This window comes from Primulina huaijiensis, chromosome 15 (genome assembly GCF_012295235.1).
Source record: "Primulina huaijiensis isolate GDHJ02 chromosome 15, ASM1229523v2, whole genome shotgun sequence".
NCBI lineage: Eukaryota > Viridiplantae > Streptophyta > Magnoliopsida > Lamiales > Gesneriaceae > Primulina > Primulina huaijiensis.
In genome coordinates, this window is record NC_133320.1 from 22,762,955 (window position 1) to 22,780,527 (window position 17,573).

General features: G+C 34.9%; 2 protein-coding genes across 5 annotated transcripts; both read left to right on the plus strand.

Annotated features, from left to right (window-relative positions):
* Positions 1-679: 679 nt before the first annotated feature.
* On the plus strand, positions 680-2,503 carry LOC140958911 (phosphoenolpyruvate carboxylase kinase 1-like). The gene is made up of 2 exons (XM_073416505.1): positions 680-1,607; positions 2,184-2,503. The coding sequence occupies exons 1-2, from the start codon at positions 809-811 to the stop codon at positions 2,237-2,239; spliced, it is 855 nt and encodes a 284-aa protein (XP_073272606.1). The 5' UTR covers positions 680-808; the 3' UTR covers positions 2,240-2,503.
* Positions 2,504-9,205: 6,702 nt separating this feature from the next.
* LOC140959048 (serine/threonine protein phosphatase 2A regulatory subunit B''beta-like) lies at positions 9,206-17,381 on the plus strand. Of its 4 annotated transcripts, none has more exons than XR_012171885.1 (14): positions 9,206-9,722; positions 10,920-11,162; positions 11,254-11,359; positions 11,519-11,618; positions 12,321-12,426; positions 12,527-12,617; positions 12,955-13,096; positions 13,533-13,680; positions 13,811-13,920; positions 14,348-14,504; positions 15,068-15,193; positions 15,299-15,447; positions 16,656-16,888; positions 17,213-17,381. XR_012171885.1 is itself a non-coding variant. In XM_073416768.1 (13 exons), the coding sequence occupies exons 1-12, from the start codon at positions 9,573-9,575 to the stop codon at positions 15,437-15,439; spliced, it is 1,620 nt and encodes a 539-aa protein (XP_073272869.1). In that variant the 5' UTR covers positions 9,206-9,572; the 3' UTR covers positions 15,440-15,447; positions 16,656-17,381. The 4 variants fall into 4 exon arrangements, 1 of the variants encoding a protein (XP_073272869.1); XR_012171886.1 differs by having other exon boundaries at positions 17,219-17,381; XR_012171887.1 differs by having other exon boundaries at positions 17,223-17,381.
* Positions 17,382-17,573: the final 192 nt, after the last annotated feature.

The window sequence follows — 17,573 nt, forward strand, 5'->3', positions numbered from 1 at the left end:
ATGTCATATAAAAAAGGTAAAAATTTGTGTGAGACGGTCTCACATGTCGTATTTTGTGATACATATCTCTTATTTGAGTTATCCATGAAATAGAATTATTTTTTATGCTGAGAGTATTATTTTTTTATTGTGAATATCGGTAGGATTGACCCTCCATATCACAGATAAAGAGTCGTGAGACTGAGACCGTCTCATAAGAGACATACTCATATACAAAATAGACACAATCTTAACAAACCTTACATCATAATCATAACTTCAACAAAACATATTCAAACAAATACATTCTTCAATAATATTTATATCTTTAATATCTCAAATCTGATTTTTTGACAAACTAAATGAGAAAAATTAAGCCCAAAAAAAATCATCTAAAAATTATATCTTGTAATATTTAAATATATGTTAAGGTCGGAATATGTCGTCTCTTTGAATATTTTTCACATAATCCCATTCAACTTATTATATTTTCAAAATGTCAAGAATTAATTATTTAAAATTGACGAGACTACCGATGCGGCATGGGAATCGACCAATGACATCAAGTGTGACTGAGATGTAATTGGAGAGGTTTAAGGTTGATATATTTTTTTAATTAAATATGTTAACCTGCGCACGCCCATATGCGCATGGTAGAAGGTTCCAACGTCCAAATTTGCCTCTCAATTCTTGTCGCACACGACACCGTATAGCCCCCGAAATCCCTTGCATTCGAATATTCCCTTTTCAATTTATTGTCATTTAAATATAAGCCCGACCCGATAACTAACCATCATCATCTCATTTTTCACCTGCCAATCCTCCTATCATGTGCGAAAACCTCAAGAAATATTACCAACTGTGCGAAGAGCTCGGCCGAGGCCGATTCGGCGTCGTTTACCGCTGTTACCCCCACTCTGCCGCCGCTGATTCCGACTCTTTTGCTTGTAAATCGATACACAAGCATTCCCTTTCAGACGACCCAGCTGACCGTCTCTGCCTCGACGTAGAACCAAAAGTCCTCCAACTTCTGTCAGGTTGTCCCAATATTCTCCGCATCCACAGCGTCTACGAGGACGACGATTACCTCCACCTTGTCACCGATCTCTGTGACGGTGGAGATCTGTACGACCGTGTGTCTTCCGGTCACCGTTTTTCCGAGCCTGAAGCAGCTACGATTATCAAACAACTGATCATCGCCGTCGCCTCCTGCCATCGCTTGGGTATAGCTCACAGGGACATCAAACCTGACAATATCTTGTTCGATTCTCGGGGACGGTTGAGATTGGCGGATTTCGGATCCGCGGCGTGGTTCGGAGTTTCCGAGGGAGGGGTAATGAGTGGGGTCGTGGGGACGCCTTATTACGTGGCACCGGAAGTGTTGATGGGGAAGGAATACAACGAGAAAGTCGATGTGTGGAGCTGTGGAGTGATTTTGTACATCATGCTCGCGGGAGTGCCGCCGTTTTACGGCGATGAACCGGCGGAGACTTTCGAGGCGGTTATGCGGGGGAATGTCAGGTTTCCGCCAAAGATTTTCCGATCGGTGTCGGCGGAGGCTAAGGATCTGTTGAGGAAGATGATCTGTAGAGATGTTTTCAGAAGATTCTCCGCTGAACAAGTCTTGAGTAAGTAGTTTGTGCAGTTTAGTCATCTGTTTTGGTTCTTGAATTGTATTTGCTTTCTGATTTTTGCTTCTCTTGGGGTTTTGAGGTTTGTTTTTCTAAAATAATAATAATAATAATAATAAACACTAGTTATTATGCACGCGTACAATCTTATCTTTTTATTATTAGCGATGAATTAAAATGAAATTTGATAAATTATGGAAGGACTAAACTGATATTTGAATTGTTGAAATAAAAATAAACAAAAATAAAAGTTTGTTTTGAAATTAAAACAAAAAGACAAAAAAACAAAAATTTAATATTAATATCATATAAGTGTAAAATTGAAAAAAAATTGGTATATTCTCTAGTTAGTTATTATCATGTCCTCACACTTAATATAATAGTATAGATTATATTTTTCGTGAGATGATTTCGTAGATTTTTATTTGTACAAGACATATGAATTCTGTTCTTATTTATAATAAAAACAAGATTTACAAAGTAAAAAATTACTTTTGGATAATTTTCGAAATTTTAACTTACAGCTATGGTAATTCTTAGTCTGATAAATTATTTTTCTGGGTAAATTTTCAGTGCATCCATGGATCATAAACGGAGGAGAGTCGGTATCAACGGTCGACCTACCCTGAGGCATGTGAAATTACCTTTCCAGGCCTCGAACGTACTCTCTCTTTTTCCTGTGAAAATGTACATAGAGTGAACTCGAGAGTGGCAATTCCGGGTTTTCCCGTAAGACCCAATTACAGCGACGTAGTGTCTGTAATTTGAGACACTAGTAAATTACTTTGTGCCCACTTGTTATTATCACTTGCACAAACCATGCTTTTCTCGTGTTTGTGTACTTTGTTTTGATGTTGTTAAGTGTTTGTACAGTTTGTTCTTCTGAATCGTGAATAAATTATATTGAAAATATATGTGATTATCTTGTATGTATCATTTGCAAAATATTGATTTCTTTAAAGAAAATAATAAAGCAACTATGATAAACATATTTGTTGTGTCGTGTAATTGTTTTTGTTTTTAATTTTGAAAAGAAGCAGATATAATAGTTATGTGTAAATTATAAATCACAAAAATTCTTGTGAGACGGTCTTTCGGATCAATTTTGTGGGTCGACTATCTTATTTATGTCATCTATAAAAAATTATTCATTTTTATGCTAATAGTATTACTTTTTATTATGAATATAGGTATAGTTGACCCGTCACACATATAAAGACTCGTGAGACCGTCTCACGAGAGACCTACTCATTATAAATTTATTATATTTTTTTATTGAATGAAGAATATTAATTTTCCAAGTTGGCATGTTTGTTTGTTTGTTATTTTTTTAAATTTAATTTAATTGATGATAGAAAATCGAATCACTTAATTATATAAGGTAAAGACTAAATATAAAAATTAATCATATGTGGTTTATTGTGTTGATTAATCTTTTTTTTTTTGTTGGATATGACTAGAATATTCTCTGCGGGGCCAAACTGACAACCCACATGTGAATTATCTTGTGGCGAATTACCACGAACATTCATTGTTCCTTTTTTTGAGTAAATTTGGTTTCAGTACTTAGAGAGAGAAAATTTCTTTTAAAATACCAAAAATACCCTCCTTCCTTATTTTCTTTTAATTGATCTTCGCGCTTTCAAAATGGTATCAGGGTCGTAGATTAATTTATTTCAAACACATTATTTATTATTATAAAGAAACATAATGTTTGAGGAGGATAATTTCAAAAATTATGAATCCGAACTTAGGTTCGAGAAAAATAATTTTCTTGTGTATATTCCAAGAACATCTAACCATTGTTAGATATCCAGAGCAGAAAAAGAAGTCTCAGCACCCTCAGAAAATTGCCGATCCAGTTTCGCAGAAAGCGTGGTGATTCAAGACAACTTCTGAACCCAAAAATGAAAGATGCTAGAAGGTTTGGAGAAACAATGCTCCAGTTGAGAGCAGATAAAACGCTCCAACCAGAAGATATGGAATACCTGAAGATAACTCTACATCAGAATGAAGTAGAGTTTGAATCTAAGGTATCCTTAGAAGATGTCACGAAAAGGATCAAATAAAATTACAAAGAAGATCCTTTGGCATGGTGGAACAGAAATCAACTCAAAGCTTGCCTTAAAATTAAAGAATGCAAAGAGTACGAATTTGTCCGTTGCAAACCTATCCCAATGAATATCATAGATCAAAGGGATATGCAGATTATAATCAAGGAACATTCGGACCTTGGTTTAATCAAAGCAGGAATGTCACCATATAGCAGTCTAGGTTTTCTGGTAAGAAATCATGGTGAGATAAAACGAGGAAAACTCAGATTAGTTATTAATTATCAAGAAATTAATAAGATTCTGGAGTTTGATGGGTATTTTATACCTAGTAGAGAACATCTAATAAGTTGCATACGCAACGCCAAGATATTCTCTAAGTTCGACTGTAAGTCTGGATTTTAGCAGATTAGGATGCAAAAAGAAAGCAAGAAATTCACAGCTTTCTCTATACCACAAGGACATTATATTTGGGAGATATTACCAATGGGATTGGCTAATTCTCCTCAGATATTTCAAAGAAAAATGGATAATCTTTTTAAAGATTATTTTAAATTTATGTTTGTTTATATTGACGATGTTTTAATAGCATCTAAAGATATGAAGGAACATGTTAAGCATTTGGAGATTTTCTCCAAAGTTTGTAAAAAAGAATGACTGGTTTTATATGAAAAAAAAGCAGTCATTGCAACAAGAAAGATTGAATTTCTCGGAATTGAAATCGATGAGTCAGGAATTATTCTGCAAGAACACATAGTGGAAAAAATGCAGAATTTTCCAGAAAGTCTCAAAGACAAGAAACAACTTCAAAGTTTTTTAGAAGTTGTTAATTTTGCAGGGATGTTTATTAAAAACCTAGCAAAACACATGAAAGTGTTTAGTCCATTATTGAAGAAAGATGCTAGATTTATATGGACAAACGAACACACAAAGGGATTAGTTCAATTAAAGGATATTTGTAAGAATCTTCCAAAAATAGCTATTCCTCAAGATGAGGATGATTTGGTATTATACACAGATACCAGTGATCATTGGTGGGCAGCAGTTCTTACTAAGCTCACACCAGATGGAGAACAACCATGCAGGTATTGTAGTGGTTTATTCTCATATGCAGAAGCCATCAGATGACATATCAACGAAAAAGAATTTTATGCAGTAAAAAGGGCTTTTGAGAAATGGCCATTATTTTTATTTGCAAAGAAATTCACTTTGAAAGTTGATAACACACAGGTGAAAGCTTTCTTAAGGAATAGAATTGAGTCTAAACATGAGAAGGACAGATTATTAAGATGGCAAGCATTATGTCAAAATTATATTTTTGATATTGTGATTATTAAAACTCATGAGAATATTCTTGCAGATTTTTTAACAAGAGATGGACAACATTGACATTGATGTTATTATCAAGATGCAGAGGCATTTGAGGGAACATCTTGAAATGCTTCAAAACGAGTTTAACAAGTTAGCACTGAACGCAGAAGTTGTGGGAAGGCTTCAACAAGCTGATAAGAGAATTGTCTCTGATCGAATCACAGGATGTGTACATGCATATACTCAGTTATGGTCTGTAATGCAAATGCCTATCCTCCAAGGCATTGAGAAACCATTGGTTTCCCAAATGGAGAGTTTTCGAGTACAGGACTCTATACCTGGAGCAGGGGATTCAACTACCCCTAGCACAAGTGTTATGTCGGGATCATTTCCAGATGAGCCGGCTGAAACAAAAATTAAGACTCCAGATCCTTATCTCGAGTCCTCAAGTCAACCCTTTACCTCGAGGATTGAAGAGGGAGAGATCAACCTTAGGCCTCGTACTGACAAAGGCAAAACTAAGGTTGGTACTAATGAAAATACAATTTCTCCATTTCAGGTTTATCAACAGAATTGGGAGAAATTAAACACAAGAATTGACATCAACCCAGCCATGATTCGAGTTGATGTTGCAGGAAAATATATCAGGGTATGGATGAAACAAAATTCATATCCAAAGGAGGTCAAAGCCTGGTATGAATTTGGGGCTCTTGCCTCAGTTTATACTACTTCGCCCAGCTTCCCGGAGATATCAGCATTACCAAAATGGATACAGGAAGCGGTACATGAAACTTGGACAAACAATAATCATTTGTCCAGAGGAGATATTTTGGAGCTGTATTTTTTTAGTATAGCACCAGAACCAGCAGGGAAAGGCTCACACGAAGCCTTTCATTTCATCAAGCTAATGAGGCCAGACATGAACTCTCAAAAATTTATAAAGGATCCTCCTACAAATGAAACCCCCTTAGTGTCTTCATTCAATGAAGATGACATATCTACCAGGAGAGCATGGGGTATCTGGGTCTGTCTCACGGAGATAGACAAAGTCAAGTTTCCATTTAAGCTTTACCAAAATTATTTAAATGGATCATTCCTGTTAAACACTATGACATGAAAAACTACAAGTTTTGCAGAAGACCTATTCGAAAAGAAAAGAAATCTTCTGTGTAACAGCAAGCTGCTGGCAAGTAAAGAAACTCGCCTAAAATTTTGTAACATGGCACGCATAGGAAGATGATCAGAAAACATTTGCCTTGAATGCCAAAACCAGAAGGAACCTGAATTCGGTAAAGGATTCAAACCGAGATCTGATCGAAAACACTTTACCGACACAAGCACAAGTGGGGATGGACCACATTCACGTTTTCCTCGAGGGCACCGAAAGCCAAAGATTCCTTGACAAAGTTAAAAGGGACATGTGACCAAACCCATTAACAAGGATCAGTACCATGTGAGTGGAATAAAAAAGACCACCAATAATAGGTGGAAAATGACACAAGAACCACTAATAATGAGTGGTAAAAAACAAAAGGACATTGGATACTATATCTTAAAAGAATCCAATGAATAAAAGCAAAACAACTGGTCCCGAAAATTTTATCTATATAAGAGAACAGAATGGAACCAGTAAAACATACAAGGAAGAAACCTAAAGAAAATATATTTTACGCATCTGAAGGTGTTAAAAAGAAAAATCAAGTATGAAAAGAAGGAGCTAAAAGCTCTCAGAGCAATAGCTCTGAATTTCCAAGAAAAAGGAGATGAAATCACAGGTGATCTTGTTTTAACTCATTCTTACTGGCAGTGCGGAGAAATAAGAGAATGGGAAAATTTGATGTCTAGATTAATAACCTAGACATATCATAGGGACCACTAAACCACTATATGGTCCCCCGGCAAGATGTAAAGGCTTATGAAGATTTGAAGTCCTAGTTTCAAGTCCGCAAAGCCTTCTATAAATAAGGTAGGAAGAAGGAAGTGAAGATCATCGAACATTTTCCTCATTTCTTTCAAAACCAATTGTAATATTTTATCTTTCTAGTTCATGTGTTTTCAAGTGCGGCTACTATAAGTAGCTAAACAAGTTTCTCCTCCTCTACAGGAGGTTTCAATGTAATAATAAATGTCTGTGTTTGAATAAAGAGATATTTGTTCTAGCCCCTCTCATGTATTATTTTCAAAATTTTATCTTTTATTGTAAAACAGTTTAAAAACCGTTGTCGTAGCCCAAAAAAAACGCTCATAGACAACTGTTTTTAAAAACCGTTGTCGTAGGAAAAAAAAAAACGCTCATAGACAACGGTTTTTAAAAATCGATGTCGTAGATGTATTAAAGACAACGGTTTTAAAGAAACTGTTGTCTTTGAGCGGATTTTTTTATGCTACGACAACGGTTTTTGTTAAAACCGTTGTTAAAAGTAAAAAGACAACGGTTTTAATAAAAACTATTGTCTTTGATGTGTTGTTGAATCCGATTTTTCTTGTAGGGACAATTTCTATATTAAATTCCGTCATAAATTTGTAATTTAAGAAACCGCCCTAAGTTTGTGACAATTTTAACGACGATTTTTCCAAAAACTCTGCTAGTTGCCTATATACCCACTCTCATAATCTTTTCAGCGATTTTCGGCTTTCTCCTCCATTATGAGCTATTTTTTTCAACTGTTTTGCTAAATTTCATGCATTTTAATTACTCCAACTTGTATTTTTGTCTAATAATACAGATATGATTCTAGGCTTCAACCAATTTTTCTCATATATATTTAGTTTTCAGTTAAAAATTTAACTCACTGATATATATTTTGTATAGAATAATGTGCATATTATATATTTTATAATTATATATTAAATATAAATATGCAATGGAGAACTTTGCTTGTCATATACATAATTTTATTATTAACCAGCAGGTTTTGATATCAAAATTCTATATACTAGATTATTTAATTTATTATAATTATGATTATATGTAAAACTAGAAATCAAAATATAAAAATAGCAACTATATATTGATAAAAAAAATCAGTTGTGATAAAGTTTCCCTTTAGAGTTGATATTTATATCATTCGTATAATCCCTTCTCTTCCAAAATATCATATAACCACCAACAAAATGATAATAATGCATACAGTACTGTCCGGGTCTGGGCTGAACAGACCTATCACAATCTTAATCATGCACTCAAACATATGATAAGTGAAAGATTAAAAATCAATCACTCCTTATCATGCACACCAAACAATGTATTAGAGTTGAGATTGATATTATTTGTATCATATTATTGAACATTAATATTTCAATTTAAATACTATGTTAATTATGAAACAATGAGAGCAGCAACTATAATATACAAAATATTAGCATTAATTTTTTTATTCTTTAAAATACGGGGCTAATACCATCATATATATAACTAAATGTTACCTCCTTCAGAGACCGCATCTCTGTCCATTTTGCAAATATGGAGCATAGTGGCCAGGCCCGTACCTGAATTTCAGGCCTTAGCGATAACAGTTTCTCCTATCCTCATTTTATTGTTGCTTGCAAAGTATTTATCAATATTTACTGCCTAGTTTTAAATCAACGTCTCTTCTCAATGTTTCTTTTTTTGTTTAATGGATGAAAATTAAGCGAAAACGGATAGAAAAATAGAATTAAAAACATTGAATGAAGAGAAAACCGACGCTCCTAAATAACAGGAGAGACGTGCCCAAAGGGCTGTTTGGATTTTCCAAGCAATAAGCGCTGCGTTGGGGCCCTACCTTTGGGCGTCCTGGCTTTTGCCTAGAAAATCTTAGCAGAACTGGGGTGCCAAGAAAGTGATGCGACAACTTCTGTTTCAAGAAAGGATGAGTGGCTTTTCGAGTTTTTTTTTGGATATCCTTACATCTTAATGGTGTCGATTGATGGTTTTCATCATTTATTTAGACCAAAAAACACTTATATGATTGAATAAACATGTCTCTTCAGATTAATAACATTAGATCTCGTTTGTCTTACTGTTTATTTATGTATATTTGGTTCTCGCGAGTTAAACGTCACTGCAAACAAATAAAACACGAGTGCTATAAAAACGTGTTACTACCCGCTCAAAGATTCGAAAAAATCGATGACAACATTGTTCAAGCCCATCCCTGTCAGTGGGCCGAACTTCAATTTATAGACGTAACCATTAGTACGCAAAAAAAAAAAAGAGAAAAAAAAAAAAAGCACACGTGACGCTCACGTGACGAAGGCTACGAGTTTTGGGTTTTCATTTCTTCTGCTCTCGTGGTTTCATTTTCAGGTGTCATACATCAATCACAACCCTACCGATTTCTAACACGAAAACACTCGCTTCACTCTTCCGAAGGGTTTGGAATTCTTCCCTGCATAATTTCCGTTCTTCGATCTCACTTTTAATCGGTTTTTAGGTTTTCTTTTACGCATTTACGTGGTTGCTATACATCTGGAATTTTTCGCGCTCCTCCGATTTTGAATCTGCCAAGATCACAGAGGTTGTACTGAAGAAATTTGACATTTTATGTAATTTTTGGCGGTTCGAGGTTTTATTTAATGGTCAAAGAAGCATCTGTAGATCTGAGGATTTGAGAGAGTCATGGATGTGTGTTTCAATGGCGATACCGCCAGTCTCGACCCTGAACTCTTGCAGATTCCCGAGGTGTCTCCCTCGGCCGTTAAAGCTAATCCCCGCGTTGCCGAGGAGCTGTTTGATCAGTGGCTTTCGCTCCCTGAAACCAACTCCTTGGTAGTTATTTTTCTGTCCGCCTTTTCACTTTATGTTAGATGTTATTTTTCAGTTTCTTGGGTAGATTAGGTTTGTTTACATCGAGTAAGGAGCGTTGAAAGTCAATGACGTTGTTTAATGGACGACATCGATTGGCATCAATTATTAAGATTGCAAAAGAGTTGCGGGTTATCTGATTTGGTAGTGGTCTGGAACCGCGTATAGAGAATTCCAGTGATATATCTATTATTAAGTATATGTTTCGTAAAGCTGATCAACATGGATTTCCAGAAAGAGCACACTTGTTGAAATGTCTATCCCAGTCTCATTTCTTGAATTTTCTCAGTTCTTTGAAACATTTAACGAAATGCAGTAGCTTATTAGCTTGGAGAACTCGTGTGCTATATGATTTACGGCATTTAATTTTAATTTCATATACTTTTGTGATGGTAGAAGATTCTTGGTGTATGGTTAGTGTTACCACTTGTCTAAAGAAGATTACATTCAAGAAGTTAGTTAGAATGATTACTGTACTTCGGTTATTAATCTGGACAGAATTGGTATAAATATAAATGAATTCAGGGCTGTCAACTGAGAGCCATAAACCTGTGAAATCTGACCCAATAATATTATACGCTCTGCTATTTTCTTTATCCGGGTAATGGTCAGGCCAGGTCATTCGATAGTAAGTTGGGAAAATAAATTGTTATTATTATTTTAATAGTTTCTGTTTTTATTTTATTTTATTAATTTGTATACCTGAAAAATGAAGTAACTAATTTAGTTATTTATTCATAAAATTTCTTGATTTTATCATATTTTCTGTCAGTTTTTTTATTAAAAAGTAATGAAGATAAATAAAAGAAATAAATTGGGCTAGAACAAACCCGACTTAATGTAGACCAAATTTTAGTGGGGTGGGTTATTTGTTATGCCAATTAAGTTGATAGTAGTTGGGCGTGCTAAATTAGCTTGCCCATATCTTTATACTAAAGTAGTGGGGTGGGTTATTTTTTTTACGTCAATTGATTCGATAGGTTACCCATATCTTTATTACTGAAAATCTGGAGGGGGTATCATTTTCTGTCCTTTAGCATTTTAAGTTTGTAAAAAAAATAGTTGATTGTTCAGTGCAGCACCTTCAGAATTTTCGTTTCAGCCGCTTTATTACTGAAACAGAACTATAGATATTCACAATGATCCCACGATGAATTACAGGTGAAATCTTTGCTAAATAGTGCCAAAGCAGGTGGTCCTTTGAATGTATCTGGAACATCATTTAGCGGGAATGCTTCAGCAACCAGCTCATTGCCCTCAATGTTTCCTGCTGGTAGTGCACCGCCGCTTTCGCCAAGAAGTTCATCAGGTTCCCCTAGAATCATGAAACACAAGTCAGGCCCATCTGCATTGGGCTCTCCCCTGAAATTAGTTCATGAACCTGTAAAGGAGCTTATACCTCAGGTTGCATTAGTAATGTTGAAATTAATGCTGCCGCTTTTTTCTATGTCCCTGATGATGGATATTGATTACTTGATTTTTGCAACATGTTTAGTTCTATTTTCAAAATGGCCGTCCACCACCAAATGAATTAAAAGAGCGATGCTTATTTAGAGTCAATCAGTTTTTCTATGGTCACATGAATGGACTCCAAATCAATGGTTAGTCATTAATGATATAACAATTTTCAGTTTTATTTGTTGCTATTTCGTGTACCAATGCATTTGGAACTTATGATAGCATCCATATGGAATGAAATCGTGAACATACATTTAACAGCCTCGGTATGTTTCTATGCTTATATTTTCATTTGTTTTCAGAATTTAAATTGGTAACGAAGGAAATATGCAAGCTCCCCTCGTTCTTCTCCGCTGCTCTTTTTAGAAAGATTGATGTTGATTGTACTGGAATAGTGACCAGGTAATTGAGTTGTTACTATCGTTGGCGTTGCCCGTACTTCATGCAAACTAGTATAATTAGACAGACGCACTGTGTGTGACATGGTGGATATAATATAAATTTATATATTTTAATTCATATTTTTATTTTTTACAATCTAAGTTAAATTGAAAAAAATATTACTAAAAGACACATATATTTGAAAGAAATAATATAAATTATAAATTATGGATTTTTTTAAATGATTTTAAAACTATTTATTAATTTTTACTTCTTTAAAATAGGAGAGTAAGTTTAAAAATAATGGGGGGTATTTTAGGTAAACCAAAAAGTGTTTCACCATCCACATCAAAATTAGTTAATCTAAGGGTCTCTCCCTTAACAATTGTAATACATATTTAATGTTATTGTTACTATCTTTACATGTAAGCGTATAAAAAGATAAAACAATCAACTTAAACAAGAAGGAACTCTATACCAAGTGTTTGACAAATCATACACACCTCTTGTCTAAGTTTCAACGGTGTATTTGAATTGGATGTGAATGTGATCAGTATATGTACAAGTGTGGTCGCCAGTATGGAAGTGAACTCCAGCAATATAATGAATCAGTTAGGGACTTAGTTCTGATCAGCACGTATATATTTCCTCGGTTCGTGTATTTGGCCAGTCTTGTTTTTATACGTCATAACACTCTTACTCCATTCAATGATTTGTTAACAGGGATGCATTTGTTGATTTTTGGATCAATGGAAACATTCTGACAAAAGATACAGGAACACAAATATACACAGTATTGAAGCAGCCAAATCTCAAATATTTGGTGCAGGTAACACGGCAACCATCCATTACCTTTTAATAAATTATGGAAGTTGAGTTTAAGGATTGTCACAATCATCTCTCCTTGTACTGGCGATATTTTATTGTAGGATGATTTCAAACCTGTGCTTCAAGAACTTCTGGCAACTCACCCAGGGCTGGAGTTCTTGCAGAGTACACCTGAATTTCAAGAAAGATATGGTATGTCCGAATCGGTTTTTCCTTGCAAACTCCCATGGTGTACTCTAATTTAATTTGATTAATGATATGTATGTTTGCTGCTTAAATATGCTGTTACCACTGCCACATGGAGCACTACATCTCACAATGTATATGAATCTATGTGTCAATTTTTGCTGTTGAATAAAGAAACACAGAACAGTTATGGATATGATTGTTTTTTATAGCCATAAAAGGCCATGTCAATATTGATTCTGTGTGATCTGCTGGTTGCTGTTGGAGTTCTTTTACTTGTTTGCCTGTTGAGGAATCAGCTTTCAGTGTTTGAGTTAACAGTTCAATTCATTGCCGTGTCCAGCTGAAACTGTAATATACAGAATATTTTTCTACGTGAATAGATCGGGTAATGGGAATCTTACCTTGAGGGAGCTGAAACTATCAAACTTAATTGCTACTATGCAGTATGCCGATGAAGAAGAGGATATCAACAAAGTCTTATGGTAAACTCAAGGTTTTTTATTCATTTTACTTGGAATAGATTTTCTATGATTCATACAGTAAATGTAATCATGTTTTTGTGTTTCTGGTTGTTCATGAGATGCCTTGCGTGATGAGATTCTTAAAACAATGAACATTCTCACATGATCATGTCCTCGCTCGGATACTCTTTTTTATTGGTTGTTGACAAATAATGTTTTTTCCCTTGATATCCAAATGTCTTTTATTTACTTAACAAGTAATAATGTGACTTCCACCAAATATTATCCAAAGCATATACCTTTTAAATATACATTTATACTGTTCAATTTAACATGGCAGTTCCTTAACTCGAAAGAGATTGAGTGGTCAATAATTTATATTAAAGAGGCCAATTTCAATCCACATTTTTGTTCATATTCTAATCCCCATTCTTTGCCATTTTCCCATTTGCTGCAGGTATTTCTCGTACGAGCATTTTTATGTTATATACTGCAAGTTTTGGGAGCTGGACACGGACCATGATTTTCTGATTGACAAAGAGAACCTCATTAGATATGGTAACCATGCACTTACCTACAGGATTGTTGATAGAGTATTTTCTCAGGTTTGATTTCTCTATTTGTTATTTTCTTGTCAAACCATAGTGTTTGGTTACTTAATTGATGAAAGTCGTATATTATTATTTGAGATTTTTCCTTATACCAAGTAATTTATGTTTGAATTTTTTTCTAAAGATTCCCAGAAAGTTCACAAGTAAGGTTGAAGGAAAGATGGGATATGAAGATTTTGTCTACTTCATACTATCGGAGGAGGATAAATCATCTGAGCCTAGCATTGAATTTTGGTAAATGTGATTTTATTCATCAACAAGTAGACACTTTTGAGCTTGACTTAGGTTGAGTTTTTCCCTTTATAGTGTTTTGTGAAATTTCCGGTGGAGAAAAAAAATTTCATCGCTCTTTGAAATGCATGGAGCGGAAAATAAAGCGTAGATGAATTTGGGATCATTGTTCTTTTCTTACTCTGGTCTCGGCTGTGGTTCTTGAAATCTAGTTTTCATTTTCTCCCAAATGCTGAATATTTGCCAGTTTACCAAGCCAAGAGAATTAGCTTGTGCTGCTTTAGCATGCTATTCATTGCATCTGTTTCTTTTCACCATTATTTTGGTCAGTAATATCCCACCATATTCTGAATTGAAATCTCAAGAAGATAGATGAGTCATCTGTTGAATCTATTTGGTTTTCATTTGAAATACTATTTTTTTTTATCAGGTTCAAGTGCATAGATATAGATGGAAATGGAGTTATTACGAGGAATGAAATGCAATTCTTTTATGAAGAGCAGTTGCACAGAATGGAGTGCATGGCCCAAGAACCTGTACTTTTTGAGGATATCTTATGCCAGATAGTTGACATGATCCATCCAGAGGTGAATCTGCTTAAGTGATAAATTCACACTCTACTTTCTTTTCCGTGCATGTGCTTTTAATGATCAAGAGAGTAGTAGAAAGCAAAATGGCTTTCATTTATCTTCCCTTGCGTAATTTTTTTACTTCAGGTCTTGTGTTGTTTTGTCATCGAAGACCATAGAATCATTGTGCTTATCGTGATTTCTTATATGATTTTGTTGTCTCCCTCTGCTATGACCTGCTGCTTTAAGGACGTCATTTTGCAAGGTGGAATCTTAACCGATTTAATAAAAAAATATTAACTAGTTGTTTCCTTCCCAAAAGATGTCTAAAAAGAAAGCTGCACTTGGATTAGACTGCAATAGGATATTATCTGCTTGACGCTCTCATTAATGTGGAAATTCATGAGATTGTTCTGAGAACTGATCCTTGCATTATCTGTTGAATTATTATATTTGAACAAAACTTTGTTGGGTCACTTTTATTTAAAAGTCTGCATAGATGGTGTGAGTTAAAGCATCCTTCTGTTATGCTTAATCAAATTATCACATCGTTGCATGACGTATAAATTATTTCATTGCAGGATGAGAGATGTCTTACGCTACACAATTTAAAAGGAAACAAACTCTCAGCGAGTGTTTTTAATATTCTTTTTAACCTAAATAAGTTCATGGCTTTTGAGACCCGTGATCCTTTTCTCATTCGCCAGGTAAATCAATGCAAATTTGTTCTTTAGAGTGTTCTACGACTTTGGATATGCTTATTGGAGTTGCTTGGCCTACTCTGTTTTGAGCAATTTCAGTTATATGAACAGGAGCGTGAAAATCCAAATTTGACTGAGTGGGATCGCTTTGCGCATAGAGAATATATTAGGCTTTCAATGGAGGAAGATGCAGAAGATGCTTCTAATGGAAGTGCGGATGTTTGGGATGAATCACTTGAAGCTCCTTTTTAATTTGTGAGGTTAGATCCCAACTGGGGTTGAGATGTATATACATTTCAACAAGACAACCAGTTATCGTGCTGCGCACTTTTAATTGTCATTTAATGTAGGTACATGAAAAGATAGCCTGAGTCACAGTTTGGTGGATGAGCAATTACACGAGACTGAATTGAATGTGAAATGTGAACAATAGATATAGTCTCGGGAGACAATGAGTCGACATGAGATTACTGATAGATGTGTATGGTTAAGGTGCAGATAACATCAGTTATTTGCATTTTGGAGGAAATGGGGTGAAATATAGATTGATGACTCAAAATATGAGATAACTCCTTTAAATCAACTTGGCCCATAATGATTTTGGAGATAATTTAGATTTTCATTTGAGACAGAAAGCTGTATGAAGATCTACGTAGCCAACCCCAAGAGTTGTAAGGTGATGGATGATAACTATGCTTATTCTGTTTACCCTCGAAAAGAATGCTGTACCAGCTGATTAACCCTTCCATTCTCAGCCATCGAAACATGAAAATTGAATAAAAAAATGACTCATGTAGGATGCTTGATGTACATGACTACAAGTCTAGCACCTTGAAGTGCCTCTTCCCCTCAGCCTCATTCTCAGATGATAGCTCGTTTACTTACCTGCTAGCTTGTCTCCGGCAAAATGAAAAATGGGGTACAGTACGAAGCTCGACTTTAACAAAAGCCCAATACTGAGATTATTTTACGGTGGGAGTGTTGTTTTGGTTGGGAAATATTTAATATTTTGGCAAGAAGTTTTAAAAAGGCAAATGTTACTAGAAAGGAGTAGAATTGGTGATGGGGAAAACTGATCTCATTGTTTCACTTCTCAATCCCATTGATGATGTGTTGGGTTGAATTTTCACATTGGATAAACTTTGCCGATTGGTCCAGTTATGGATGGCAATCCAATTGTTGAATCAATTGGGACCTGTAATAATTAAAAAGAGAAGTATTTTTGAAAATGTTTCGTTCGTTCATGTATTCGATTTCACCAAAGGAAAAAAATGATACAAGTAAAGATTTGAATCATGCTCGTGAGTATATTTTGACTCTAGAGACTCTAGCTTTCGCTGCCTGTCTTGCATTTTTATTGATGTCTGGTTTTAATATCAAATGAAACTTGTTTTCACCTTTTTGCCTTGATAAGATGACACCTACATATTTCTATTGTTATTTTTGACTTCACATCGTTTTTGTGCAGATGTTTATAGCGAATTCCTTGTATCACTCCAGATGGCTGTGTAGAAATATTTTGTGGGACTCGTCCAAACGGGATACAGTCCTTTCAGTCTCACTGATAATATGTTGGAAGATTGTTTGGAAAATTTTGGGCAAGCTATAACGTTCTTAATTCTATTCCATGATCATTTGAGAAGGCTTGATGAGAGAGCACACCATTTACTGACTTGCAAGTAATCGGCCAAAGATAAAAATGTTAGCTTTTCGTTCTCTCCTTCTCCCTAGATATAGGAAAATGATACTGTTATTTATTTCTGTGAAGCCAATGCTTAGTTCTTTTCTAGTGCTTCTGAAAAGCGCTCTGTATTTGTTGCTTGTTGCCTTTTTCGAGTTACCTGAATGCTAACCTGTAGTGTAGTAGTCATGAAATTTAATTGGTTTCTTGGTCCAGTAACCGGCAGATAAGTAGTTTGACCTTCATATAAACAGTAGTTTGGATGTAAATATGTTTTGAAGAGCGGTTTTCTTTCGTTGGATTTAGATTTTAGGCTCGAGTCTCATTAGTTGTATTTTGTGAAGCGAAAGGCAGGTTTCTTTCGAGCGTTGAATCGACGTGTTGCTGAGTAAAGCTGGGTTGAAGGAACATGGTTTTAGCCGAAGGCATGTACATTGATTTTACTTGTATTTGTGCGAAAACGGTTGTATACTCTTGTTCTCAATTTCTCTGTATAAAGTTTTTTGAACGTGCGTTGGCATTGCTGGCGATTGCTTCTACTTTTAACTCAGTTCAACCTACAAGGAGAAAAATCACGACAATAATTTTCGAAATGTTAGGGTGATATACATTTTCGCTGAAGGTTAAGCTCAATTCGAATCAGTATCTTGAAGGGCCAAAATTTATATGACACGTATTTGAATAATTTTGCGTAATGATAGATGT